This window comes from Vanessa atalanta, chromosome 6 (assembly GCF_905147765.1).
Source record: "Vanessa atalanta chromosome 6, ilVanAtal1.2, whole genome shotgun sequence".
In the NCBI taxonomy this organism is placed as follows: Eukaryota; Metazoa; Arthropoda; class Insecta; order Lepidoptera; family Nymphalidae; genus Vanessa; species Vanessa atalanta.
This window is the reverse complement of record NC_061876.1, coordinates 3,352,719-3,366,889: the sequence shown is the minus strand read 5'-3', so window position 1 is coordinate 3,366,889 and position 14,171 is coordinate 3,352,719. Positions and strand designations below refer to the sequence as shown.

General features: G+C 30.3%; 4 protein-coding genes across 4 annotated transcripts; 2 read left to right on the top strand and 2 right to left on the bottom strand.

The window, feature by feature from the left end:
• Positions 1 to 75: 75 nt before the first annotated feature.
• LOC125064533 (FGGY carbohydrate kinase domain-containing protein) lies at positions 76 to 2,396 on the bottom strand. Its single transcript, XM_047671631.1, has 5 exons — positions 2,245 to 2,396; positions 1,863 to 2,076; positions 919 to 1,784; positions 583 to 805; positions 76 to 506 (listed from the first exon to the last, which is right to left on the bottom strand). Exons 2-5 carry the CDS (start codon positions 2,043 to 2,045, stop codon positions 147 to 149), a joined length of 1,632 nt encoding a protein of 543 aa, XP_047527587.1. The 5' UTR covers positions 2,046 to 2,076; positions 2,245 to 2,396; the 3' UTR covers positions 76 to 146.
• Positions 2,397 to 3,040: 644 nt separating this feature from the next.
• On the top strand, positions 3,041 to 3,811 carry LOC125064803 (ribonuclease P/MRP protein subunit POP5). Its single transcript, XM_047672036.1, has 2 exons — positions 3,041 to 3,225; positions 3,328 to 3,811. The coding sequence occupies exons 1-2, from the start codon at positions 3,206 to 3,208 to the stop codon at positions 3,794 to 3,796; spliced, it is 489 nt and encodes a 162-aa protein (XP_047527992.1). The 5' UTR covers positions 3,041 to 3,205; the 3' UTR covers positions 3,797 to 3,811.
• A 27-nt stretch (positions 3,812 to 3,838) lies between these two features.
• On the bottom strand, positions 3,839 to 6,443 carry LOC125064802 (caspase-8). Its single transcript, XM_047672034.1, has one exon. It carries the CDS (start codon positions 6,171 to 6,173, stop codon positions 4,551 to 4,553), a length of 1,623 nt encoding a protein of 540 aa, XP_047527990.1. The 5' UTR covers positions 6,174 to 6,443; the 3' UTR covers positions 3,839 to 4,550.
• Positions 6,444 to 11,029: 4,586 nt separating this feature from the next.
• LOC125064726 (mitochondrial translation release factor in rescue) lies at positions 11,030 to 12,837 on the top strand. The gene is made up of 3 exons (XM_047671913.1): positions 11,030 to 11,331; positions 11,803 to 12,050; positions 12,516 to 12,837. Exons 2-3 carry the CDS (start codon positions 11,843 to 11,845, stop codon positions 12,734 to 12,736), a joined length of 429 nt encoding a protein of 142 aa, XP_047527869.1. The 5' UTR covers positions 11,030 to 11,331; positions 11,803 to 11,842; the 3' UTR covers positions 12,737 to 12,837.
• Positions 12,838 to 14,171: the final 1,334 nt, after the last annotated feature.

Here is a 14,171-nt window from a genome sequence, read left to right as displayed (position 1 = left end):
AAAACCAACCGCAGCTTATTATTTAAATTATTGAGCTTAAGACTTAAATTATAAAACTATACAAAATATATATTTTATATAGTATTTTATATAACCATTTATAAAGTAATATATTTTGTAACTGTAAACGAATAATCCGTTCTATATTAGCCATTCATGATGCTCCTGTATTGTATTTGATCTTGAAACATTTTAAGAAAAACTTGGTATTTCTTATCATGGTACGATTTAATTTTTAGATTTGGCTTCACAACATCTGCCATTCCACCCATACTTTGAATAGCAGCCTGCACATTGTTAAAATAACTCGAAGCACATGCTCCTAGAATTGCTGCTCCCACCAAAACAGATTCTTTTTCATGTGGTTTCAATACAGGTAGTCCAACTGAATCTGCTTGTATCTGAACAAATAGAGGGTCCTTTGTGATTCCACCACACACAGGTAAGGATTTGAATGGTGCATAACCCGCCTGTTGCAATGCATCTATTATATGTCTTGTGCCATACTGAAAAAATAGAAAAACATTCATTTTGATATTTTAATTATAAATAAATTATAGGTAATTTGTTGTGTAAGTTTACCGAAAGAGCTTGAATAGTTGCAAGATACAACAGTGCCAAATTTTTTTCACTATGGTTGATAGTTAATCCAACAACCATGCCTTTCATTGCAGGATCAGATAAAGGTGAACGATTACCATGAAAGTCTGGCCAGACATGAAAATCTTTAGTCAGCAAGCTTACATCTTCAAGACCTTGATTGTTAGCCATTTGTGTCAGCAATTTTCTTAAATGATTTCTTGCACTAAAAATAGTACAAAATTTTAAGAGATATATTAAAGTTTTTATTGAGTATATAGTAAAATTATACTTTCATACTTTTGAAATAAAGCAATCTAGTTTTAAAAGAATACCTACTCTCCTGAACTGCAATTATTTAAAAGTTTTGCTCCAGCTGAGTGGCTAGCTATGACAAAGTCCAATAACATTCCCGATGAACTTTGTCCCCCTTCATTTAACCACATGTTAGGTACCATTGCACTAAAGTAAGGACCCCAGACCCCTTTGACCATAATTGGTTCAGTATTAACAGCCATATGACATGTAGATGTACCACAAATTAAGCCTAGTCTACTTGACATGTTGTCATCAATATTTTGTCCTTTCGCTCCAATCATACCCAAGCCTCCTGCGTGGGCATCAATAATTGATGTAGCTACCGGTGTACCTGGCAAAAGGTTTAGTGATCTAGCTACTTCATTTGTAAGGCCTCCACAGTATTCACCAGGCATTAAAACCTTCTTTCCAAGTTTCTTAAAATCTTCATCAGCTAAATCATCAAGACCAATTTGTCGCAAAAAGTCCATATTCCAACCTCGTTTTCCATCAATTGAACATTCATAATTCCATTTACATACCAATGAACACAATGAACGACTCATTGACCCAGTTGCCTTCCAAGTAAGGAAATCGGGAAGATCAAAGAAGAGTCCATATTCAGGCCACTGGTTTGGCAAATTTTTCTTTAGCCACAGAAGTTTAGGCATTTCCATTTCCAAGCTGACTTTACCACCAACATATTCAAGTATTCCATGTCCAGTTTTATTAATAAAATCAGCTTCAGCCTGTGCACGATGATCCATCCACATTATAATATTTTGTTCATTGTTACTAGAATCACTTACTGCTTTAGGATTCCCGTTTTTATCTAATGCTACAAGAGAGCATGTTGCATCAAATCCTATACCTTTTACATTTTCTGGATCAATATTTTCTACAACAGCCTGTAAAACAAAAAATATCATTTATAAAAACATACACTATTTTAAATAACATATAAGTAAATAAATATTAATTATGACCTTTATAACATATTCACAACATTCCCACACATTGTTTGAAGATTGTTCATAGTAGTCAGCTTTTGGTTTCCATGTATGTAAATTTTTTACTGCTGTCTTTATTATGTGGCCAGATTTATCCACCAATGCCGCTCGCACACTTCCAGAACCAACATCGACACCAATAAAATATTTTAGATTCATTTCTTTGGATAGCTCACTTCAGTTTATTTTTCTACAATGCATTAATATATTACAAGTTACAATAAACAACTAAAGACAGTTGTTTCCTGATATTAGATAAAGTATTTTGAAAGCATTTAAAAGATGTATTTGTATTAATATTTCGAAAATAATATATCTTGTTTTTAATTTAAAAATGTATACAATTCACGTTACGTACCTTATTGTATATAAAATAATTAACGTCTATAAACATAATATTATTCAAGCATAATGTTCAAGATAAAAGGAGTAATAAAATAACGACCTTGACTTTATAACGCTAAGATAAAATAAAGGAGCTATTTATTTAACCTCTACTCATCATAAACACAAGTATAACCAATGATACTGTACATGTAAAAAGAAAAGTATAATATTACGATTTCTATTAATTATGTACATGTACATAATAAATATACACTTAATAAATAATTATTGCTATATAGTACTGTTTTTAAAAACTTGCAATGCTCAATCCTGAAACATATATATCTTTTAAATTTCGCGCCATCGAAAGGTAAAACTATTGATTTGTTTTAATATTCACCATAGTAACTTTAAAATTATTAAGCTTCCATTACACGTTGGGTCGATTTAAAGTCTGAGGAAAATTCTTCGAATTACAATTTGTATAGAAATTACCAAGAAAACGTGTAATTTAGAATGACAATATTATTTATTACCATAGCGGGATCGTGTCAAAAACCTGATTGCATGGCTTTAGTGCGATAGTCTCAATCTATGGAAACATCTCTCATTGTGACTCTATAAACGCTTGTAGTGTTCTTGTGAATTGATATCACATCTCTAGCTTGCTTTATGTGTTTGGGCGTTTAATTTTTTTTTGTGGCTTTGTCCTGTTCTTGTAGAAAAGCGTATAATAATGTTGGGTAGCACTAAAAGTGTGTAATTGAAATCTATTATAGTATATATAATCTATGTTTCTGTAGTTTGTTACGGTAGTGCCAACTGCTGACCGTCAAATGTCAAGTACAAATAATAAAAAACCACAAAACTATGTACTTGTTTTGTTCCACATTGTTAAAAGTGTTTTAAACCTAAAAGTTAACTTAATATCTTTTCGGTTTTAAAAAAAAACTACATTTCTATAAAATCATTATAAGTTTAACAGCGTAGATATGGTGCGCTTTAAAAATAGGTAACAATGAGAATATCTTTATTAAACTACCATAACTATAAATTATGTTGTATTTAAAGTATTAAATAAAATATTTGGAAATTTTTAATATTTCAATTTCAGGTACATAACTGTCGAAATAGTTTCACCAACAGTGCCAGAGTATAAAGCTCTATCATTGAAATCAAAATTGTTTAATGATATGATCTTTGAAAAAATCCAGCAGTTACATGGCGATTTTGGTGTAGCAGCAGTTAAAAATGGATTTCTAACAAAATATTGTAATGAAAATACTAGGATAGCAATTATTAGATCAAGACATGGCCCACATAGGTTTGTCACAAGTAGTTTACCTTTTATTACTAGAATAGGTAAATTAGAAGTTAGTTTAAAAACTCTCCATGTGGGTGCCACCTTAAAACACAGTTTTAAGTTTATACAGAACCATCAACGGTTATATTTAGAAAATATGTGGTCAAAACTAAGAACTGATGAAGAAAGAAATGCCTTTGAAGTTGCTGTAAAGGACTTTACAAAAACTGATATCTCATTAAATATTGAAAGAATTGCTTATTTTATTTTTTTATTTTAAAATATACAAAATCTTAATATACTATAAATATATTTATCCTAAATTATGCACTGAATATTCAATTCCTAAGTATATACCAACATGGGTAAAAAAATATAAAAACAATTTCACTGTTTACTCTGTGACAAGTTTTATTTTATTACTTAGTAACTAAATAAATGATTAAAATGGTTGAATTTTTCTAAAACTGAGGACCCACCAAATTTCTAAATTGGAACAAGATTGTCAGAATATATGTTATATGGAAATATGTTTTGAGAAAATTATTGAATATAGTTCCATGATTTTAGTTTTAAGCTTAATTATCAATTTAATGAAATGCCTAGCCACTAAATTCTTTCAACCATCGTCCTGAATGACATCAGCCCCAACATAGACAGTGACATTTACATCAAATATTACATGCACTTCCTTGTGATGACTATATTGTGTGTATACAAATCTCCAATACTCATGGTAGGCTTTAAATTCAATAAATAATTCCTGCTTCTTTTACTACTCTATAGTACTTCATGTATGGCATAAATATCTCAATTAAATTTTATAATACATTATATACAATAACAAATCCAATAGAAAGGTTAAATCTACAAATGTACACAACAATACTCCCTTATATTAATATTGTATTTTACATTTTATGAAATTAAACATAATGACAAATAAGATTGTTACATATAAGTTACTCTATGCAACATAATATAGGTATATTTGTATATGATTCTTTTAATGGAAACAAATACAATTTTTTAAATTAATGAGGTATAGCTAAATATAGTTTTTTTCTTAATGTAGTTTCAATAAAAGGCACTTGATGTTGCTTCAGAAAAGTGCATAGATGTGAAACATAATCTGTGACTTTGGTAAAGATATCACATATTTGTTCATGCTCAACCCTCTTCTTAATAAGCAGACATAAGGATTGAATAAACAATGAACCTTTATCTTCATTTCTAAAAGCTTCATACGAGGGAGCTGTGGCCCAGAATATAAGGAAGTGTGACTTTTTCAAGTAGAAACCTGATCTAGGACTGTCAGCTACTAGTTTGCTATAGATTTCTGGTTCTGATTCAATTTGACATGCTTGGATGATTAAGACTTTAGGTATACCATGAAGTTGAACTGCTTCATCAGAGTCTAATAAATTTTGAATATCTTCAATTTTTATTTTGGTCGAATCTGCGGCATATACATGTCCCCTTACACCATGAGAGAGTATACAAAGCATAAATACACTATCTTCATCACAAATGTGTTTCTTAATTACTTCTTTTATAAATTGAAATACTTCAATTTGATCCAAATTAGATTTACTTATTACTTCAAAATTTAACAAGGTCATTGTCTCTTCTAAAGCTATAAGGTCATATGTGGATCCTACACGATCGGACAACACTGCAGATGTTCTGTGCTTGATACTGTCTTTTGATGGATGAAATTTCTCTTGATTTATAATACAACATACACCAATTCGTTTTAAGTTCTTTAAAGGATAAGCATCTGTTCCTAATTTACTTCTATCTGATTTAAAGATTGAATTAGGTTCTTCCTCTAATTGTAACTGATTGAAGTACTCAAATGTTTCTTTAAAATCATTAACAGTTGTTTTACTCTGGATTAGAGAGTCATTTACTCTGGAAGTAAGTTTATTATCTACACAGCTCATTTGTTTTGAAGAATCCAGATTGTTTTGGCTGTTTATCTGGTTCTTTATTTCTCTTAAAATTGTTGCATATTTACCAAAATGGCTTAAGTTATCAAATATTACTGCAAGTTCTTCAATGTCATAGTTACCATTGTACTTCTTTGTTTCTTTGTCATATTGTCCTAATAATATAAATTTTTGACTCATAAGTTCCAAGAAAATAATTTCACACATGTCATGCTCTAAGATATCTATTTTGTATGAAATTAATGTTCTTTTAAACTTTGATAAATGTTCCAATGTCATATTTTCACATATTTTATACAAAGCTTTTTTAACAGGATCTATGTAGACCGTAACATAAATATTATCTGGTAAGTAATGCTTTTTCACATTAGAGACATTAAAGCCCAGTTTTCTGATTACCTTGTAAAGCCTACAAATAGCGAGAGCTTCTAGAAACTCGTATCTCCAGGTAGATCGAGACTGTGCATAAAGTGCCCAGTCGTACAGCAAGTTCATATTATTGGCTTCAACATCTTTTGTAACTCTTTGGTATAAAATCAATCTCTGAAGTGCTGTATCAGGAGTATCATATAAAAGGAACACCAAGGAAACCATATCATAAGGATTCACATCTTTTTGTAATTCTGATAAAATGTCAATGTTGATATTATTTATATTTGTAAATAAGTTATCCACAGGTTGAGTTACAGTGTCTGAACGTAGCATTTTAAACCTAATTTAGGACCGATATTAATAATTAAAATCAATTTATTACAGTGTTCTAGCTGAATAAATCTTTATTATAGATATAAAATCTAAATATTAAAAATTAGTCAAATAGATAAAAAATTGTTATACGACTTTTCTAATAAGGATTGATACGTTATAGTAATCTTCATTTAACTATGAATCACTGTGAATCACTATTAATATTTCTGGCACTACGAAATTAAGTGTATTTACGAAAGCACTCCAAACTTGAAAACACAGGTTTACGGTACGTGACGTACGTTTTGATCATTGCAAAGCCTCGTTCAGTAATCACTACTTTAAAATAATATTTTAAAATAATATCTACAAAGTGATTTTTGATGTCTACAATATATAAATAGAGTTAAAAAATCAGATATATTCAATAAAAATGTTCATAAGGTTATTTTAATATTTTCATAACAATATATTATATTTTAATTTTTTTTTCGACGAATACGATACGAGATTTCCGAACGTTCTTCTTGCTAATTTTTCTATTCGTCACAGTGTATGTTAGGGAAAGGGAATTCCCTTGTTGCTTCCAAAGGAATATTTTTATTTCCCATTAATATGCTATTGATTTTATTTATATAATTTATCTATTCTTATTAAATTGCTTATAAACACAATAAAATAGATAAATATTTTCTTCTGTTCAAATATTATTTATTATAAATACGCATTTTTTTAATTACTATTAGTAATTTATTAGGTAACATACATGATTATTGTAAAGTAAGTATTTCTTTATATAATTAATCACAACATGCATCAAATATTCCTGTTAAAGTTAAATGTAAAATATAACAATACTGAAAATATTTTATTATTAATAATGTAAAAGCAAATAAATCTAATTACTAATAATAAATTATTATTATGATATATTAATTAATTATTATTCAAGAAATTTAAATGTTAATTATATTGATGACAATTGCTATTAACTCTACGACGTCGTCTTCGTCATTGATTTGGATTTTTCCTTTGTATTTGAATAGTTTGCCTCAGTATTATTTACTAGTCTTCTTGGGATTCTGGATTCTCGAAGTCTCCGATGGCTAGGAGCTTGCGAGTTGGGCTTTGATTACGATGGCTTCAAAGTGGTTCAACAGTGCCTCGTCGACAAAGAGCCGATTAAACTGTGCGCGGTCTTGCTCTTTGATATCATACGTGAGGATTGGCGTTATTGGGTGTATATTCACCGCATTCTGTCCCACCGGTAGGTGATCTCTTAAGTCTTTATTTGCCTCTGCTGCTGTGGTAGTGACTATAAAGTCTTTAATTATTCAAATTGCGTATGATCCAAACTGTTTTTCCATCTTGATTCATTTTCGTCTAGGGGTGTGATGCCTTCGGTGGCTGCCATAAAGCGGATCAGCTGTTTCTTTTTTATGGTCACTTAAAAGTCATTATTGTAGATAGTAGCCACTATCTATGAGTTATTTATGTCTCTGCTTTAAGTCTCACCGTTATCAATCTTATTTGTTGCTTATTAATAAGCGTTAAAGATGTTGCTATATTTGGAGATCTTTGGGGCTTTTGTGGCAGTTTTATACAGTATTGCCACATACTCGACGAAGACGATGGCCATGTTGCTCGCAGGTTAAATTAATTTTTAAAATGTGGTGGTGGTTGCTGTGGAGCTTTTCTTTTTTGGTAACTTACGAAATTGCTTGATAGATAATGTTGATGAGACTATTGTTGTCGGTTTTTTCTTGATAAAGGAGTGAATGGATAGGTAAAATCACCTATCCATTCAGTTTGGGTTTGGAGAACTTCTTGTTTGACACGCTCATATCCACTTTGGTTGGTGTATTTGGGTGACTGACGGGAGTTAGAAATTTTGGTTCCTTTCTTTGTACACCCGGCCCTCAATTTTCTGAGGCTTTGAAGCACCCGATAAAGTTTGCTGCTTCCACTTTGCTTTCTTCAGGTCCACTATCAATACGCCCACGCTGAAGACCTTTGGAGTGATTTGGGGGTCTTTAGCGGCTTCAAATAATATCAAATTAATTTTATTTAAGTTAACTTTACAATGAAGTATTTTTGAATCCTCAATATTTAAATACTACCACCTTTTCGGAAAGCAGCCTCCAGCCAGAACAAACAAAGAAACTCGCATACTTGGTCATTTCAAATAAACAGATTTACAATAATTAGGGTCCTGTCGTGGAACCCGAACCTTTATCCAGGTGTTTTTTTCTAAAAAGTATTATTTTAATGAATAATAAGATTTATTTATTAATTTAGTCTTAATAAACTTTTTAAATTTTGTAAATGGTAAATTGATTATATTTTCCGGTTTCTTATTAGACATGCGTATACCATTGCCCAAAAACGTTCTCTGTACTGTATGCAAACGGAAAGTACAAGTTACAAGAGTTTACAAGCTTATTCTTATTTCTTTTATTGATAGTATGTATATCAGCTTTTATGGATTTTTTTTGTATATTCTTCTTTATGAACATTATGTTATCATAAATATATTGTGAAGCAGTGAATAAACCTATTTCTTTAATTTTTTCGCGTAATGATGTCCTAGAGCTAATATTGTAAGTAGTTCGTATAGCTGTTTTCTGCAGAATAAATACTATTTCAATATGCATTACCCCATAACAACATTCCATATGACATATGAATATTCTGCCTAACGCAAGCGAAAGCTTTTGATAAGTCACAAAAACTCCAATAGCATTTTGTGACTTCTCCCATGCATCATAAATTTGCTCAATAAATGCTATACCCGTAGTATAGTAGCCGAACTTCTGCTAACTTGGTGAGTAGTAGGCTCGCTTGGGAGTACTGAGACATATCTGCGTTTCTGTTTATTAGGAGGACTGTTTTGCTGTGTGTGCAAATATTCTAAAATCAATTTAATAATATATAGATTATGCTTATCTAAGTATCAATAACAGATAATATATTCATCAAAAAATTTGCAATCAATTTAAATCTGTTTCGAACCGTAACTTTATGCATATGAGTGAGTAGACACTTATGGAGATTTGGAGACTTATAAGAAACACACAAGATATAATATATTATATAATAACACATATTGTTTAAATTATATATATATTGAAACAATACGTTTTTCTCAAATTTTCTATTATTTATTATATTTTTAGAACCAGTAGTAGGAATTACTAAAAGAAAAAAAAAACAAATAGGCTAACCTCTACAACAATGACCTTTAATTTACAATAACAATCAATCTACCATTAAAGAAAATAAGGACATTTAGGTCTAATTTCACCAAACTATGTTTGTTAAATCTTAATCAGTAATTTACTAATGAGTTGTTAATAATTAACGGGCTGTTATATCATTAAATGTCCCAGGAACAAAATTTAACAAGCCGTTATTAAACAGAACATTTAACTGAATGGCTTGTAAGTTACTCACTCTTATTTTAAGCAACCAAATTGAAATGCTTATTTGTGACATGTCATTTAGACGAAGTTCGGTAATATTTTATCTAGTCGTATAATACGTCATTTGTTGTGCTGCGCGACCAATTTCAAAAATCGTTAGCTCCGAGTGATTTCAATGAAATGTTAACTACTTTTGATTTAAACCGATTGAAACGTCAAATAATTATAACATGGTAATATTTATTTTTGAGCTGAGGTTATGCAGCATTATTTTGTGCTCTTTGATTGTGTTTGTGGTGTGCTTCTTATTGAATATAAATAACTATGTCAAAGAAAACACGCGGACCGAATTTTTCGTCAAATGAAAAGGAAATCCTTGTTCATTTAGTTACAAAATACAAGGATCTAATTGAAAATAAGAAAACGGACGCAGTAACTACTGCGATCAAAAATGAAGGATGGAAGAAACTAGCGGAAGAATTTAACTGTTTGAGTTCATTCTATGTTCGAAACGTAGAACAATTAAAAACCTGTTGGGATAATATTAAACGCACTACGCGAAAAGACAAAGCTGCGACGAAAAAAAATAATTTATTAACTGGTAGGTTCTGATATTGTTTTTTGTTAATAAAATATGAAGTAGTACTATGCAATGAGTACTAATTACTGGTTTTCTTTCCAGGAGGAGGGAGGTCCGATATTCCACGATTATATTAAGTAATCTAAATTTTCTAAAACATTATTTTCGAAAATAAAATTGTACGCAGCGTCCATCTTGAGTTTAATTGTCTGTTACGGTCTAACGGACGTCTACAGCGGTGATTAAATTTAACGGCTTGTTATAACAAATAAACACGCGTTAACTCGTGGTGGGACACTCGATAACTTTAACAGTCCGTTAACTGACTTAACAATACGTTAAATATTTAACAGGGTATGGTGAAACTGGACCTTAATCTACTAGACAAATAACCATCAATAATAACACTATACAGTCAAAATGATAATCGCGATCCAGGATCCAATGTGTCTGCCGCCAAATAACTCCCGCCTTTTTTTTTAAAGGGTGTTTGTTTGACATGGCGCAGATGTCGCTCGGCTAAGATGTTTAGTCCAACAATATTATTATTATATTATCCTATCAATTTTCTTTAGTGGGCTGGAGAGATATTATTTTTTTATGCTATTTTATCTGTTCGTTAGTTATGTTTGCTCTCCGTTACCCTCTAATTCAATATTAAATTATTACAATATAATAAAAAGAATAGAAACGAACAAAAATAAACTTGATCTAACAATGAAAAACAGTGAACGAATATGAAATAGAAATAGCAAAAAATAATTAAATTATTGGTCTCCCCGCCAACATAACAGAACATATTTTATATTAACCCCCTTATAATGTTGTGATGACATGTAGTGTTTGCTGTAGCCGTTTGTGTTCTGTGATTGATTTTGACAGCCGCTAAAGTCTGAACAGTTGTTATTGTATTTTCATTAAGGGGTTATGTTTTAGCCTAATTTTAATTGACATGAAAATAGTAAATACATTAATGCAAAGTGTAACATTTTATGTTTAAGATAAAATTATGTCTGCATCTAAAGCAGAAATTTTGAAATTATATAAGAATCTAATGCTTTATTCGAAGACCCTGCGGTTTACGGATGTAACATACTACAAAAAAAGGATATCGAGTGAATTTAAACGTAATAAAAGTTTAAGTAAACCGGAGGATATCCAATACGCACTCAAGGTATTAAGTAATTAGTTGTCTAGTTATGTATTTCCATTCATTCATTCATCAACGGTTAAAGTTTCACTGTTGTATATAGGCCTGCTCTAACCACTTTGACCGATCCTGTGTTTTTGAGTTTCATGTTATGGTTCCAGTTCTTGGTCCCAAATGGACTGACGTCCTTTTTTTCAGAGTTTAATTTTATGTTATATTAAATTGTAATGATAGGTTGTTGATAATCACCTCTATTCTACAGTTGCATAACATAGCTTCCTAAAACTACTGCCAAAAAAAATAATTATAATTGATTTGTAAATATGTATTGGCATCATTACAACATGTATTTTATAGTTTCATATGTTTAAGTAAGCATATTGTAAAAAAAAAAAACTTCATAATTTTAACATTTAGTAACTTTTTAGATAAAGATATATTTCAAAATATATTATATTATTGATTATGGAGGTATGTTTTTGTTTTATTTTTCAGAAAGGAGAAGCCTTGCTTCAACGTGGTGCTATTGTCTAAAATGCAGAGTAGAGGGACTTGCCTGTTAATCCAAAGAAGTAGAGCATTATTCAATATTTGTATAGCATCAAAGCACACTGTAGACTATTCAAAAGTTCCAAAAATAAATGAAGGTGACCTGTCAGAACAATTTGTTAGGGGAAGTGGTCCAGGCGGTTCTGCTGTGAATAAAAATGCTAATTGTGTTGTTCTGACACATATACCATCTGGTAATTTTTTTTTCTAAATGCTTATTCAACTTGTAGGTAATAAAAACTATTTTCATTATTTAAAGGACTTTACAGAATTGATGAATTTTTAAGAATTATTACAATTTTCCATTTGATCTTCACAAGTTGGCTTTTGTGTATTCACTTCAAGTACAAGCTTTAAGTTTAATTGTATGAAACATTGATAATATTCTCTAAATAAAAAAACCAACCCCATAGTAAAAATACCTCTCCATTATTATTCATCTTATTGAAAATCCCATTTGATTAGAGTTTAATAAGGGTTTTTAATTTGACTTCATGTATAATTTTTGTTTTATTTGCAAGGGAAAACAATTAAATACTGTATAGATGCTGCATGGTAAATGAAATAACAAACTGGGAAACTAGTTTTATATGAAGAGCTATAAATTGAATTTAAAAAATTAAATTTTTATTTTAATATAAAATAATTAATTTTTCCAGGGTTGACTGTAAAGTGTCATATCAGTAGATCCCAAGATGAGAACAGAAAAATGGCGCGAGAAATGTTAATCGCGAAATTAGATGTAGTCATCAATGGTGAAGACAGTGTAGCAGCACAGAAAAAAAGATTAGAAGCAGATAAGCATAAGAAAGCAGATTATAAAAAGAAAAAAAGAGCTCAACTTAAAGAAGAATGGAAAAAACGTGAAGGGTTAGCTTAGCTTTAATTGTCAAATTTCAAAATATGTAACTATTAAGTATAAAGTTTATAGGAATAGCAACTTTAGTAAATCTGCAAAATTATAATAATTATGAAAAAGTATGGTTTTAATTTATTTTACTCGCTTTAAAAGATGGAGAATGAACGGTTGGTCAAGATTACAGGCTCAATTTCATTTTGAAGGCATAATAGTAATAAGATATTAATCATTACTTAATGATAAGTCGTGGCAGATAACTTTTTAACTTTTATTTTTGCGATAATTAATCTCAAAATAGTAATTTAACAACAAATGTTGTAATAAATAAATATAACAATTGTTTATGCGTGTTGAATGATATAGGGAAATTATGAAGACGACATAAGTTATCATTAGCAGCTTCTACCTAATGCCTTATTATATGTATGGAATGAGTTAATAAAATTGGTACTATCATTATATTTACTATTCGAAGAGAATATGAAAACAACAACATCATTAATAACGTTGATTAATAATCACAGTTACTGATAAATATTTTTATTTTTGAATTGATAACTCAACAAATAGATGTGTGGGCTACATTATATTTATATGTATTCAACATTTGTCTACTAGTACAATGAAATCCAACACGGTTGTTTGGTCTTAATTTTCCCTAAGGTGTGCCTAAATGCAAACAAACACAGATTTGCAGACAGTTTGGTTTTGATGACAACATTGATTTTGTGTGATCGATTGGGTAGGTCAAGTAATCAATTATTTATGGTCATATATATAGATAGCTTATATAACACACGCGCTATGCGCACCTTCTTTTCCCGTTTCAATAGGCGCCGCACTCTCAATATCCGGGAATCCCCCTAAAGCTTTGGAGGCCCGCAAGTTACATTTGGAAACATTATCTAGGTGCAAAGTTGAGGCCACGAGATATACATATATGCAAGGATATGCACTAAACTGGCGTTGTTTTTTAATCGTTTCTCAGTCTTTTTTTACTTACTTTTATGACGTACACTATTATAGTAACAAATGTAAATGTCGGCAATGCGTTTGAATTATCTTCTAATTAAGGTCCTTTTCATCGAGTACATTCGCTTGTCAACTAAGTAACCAACTGTATAGTTTTCCTTATTTACACATTTTTTTTAATTTATATTTCTTTATTACACTAAGACTTACTTTGTATTCTCTCACTGGCAGACCACTGAAAGTACTTAGGCCTATTGTATTTAGTATCTACTGCACACAATTTATAAAAAATATAAAAGGAACAGGTGAAATATGAAGTTTTTACAAGGCTTGTCACTTAGACTGATCCATTAGATTTCATAAGGTATTAAGGATTAAAACAGGAAATAAATCGGGAACATTGTGCACTTACCTTTGGGAATGAAACAGGAGCGATAAAATATCTTCGTCGATTCAACCTCTACAATCTATTGATCGGTTTACT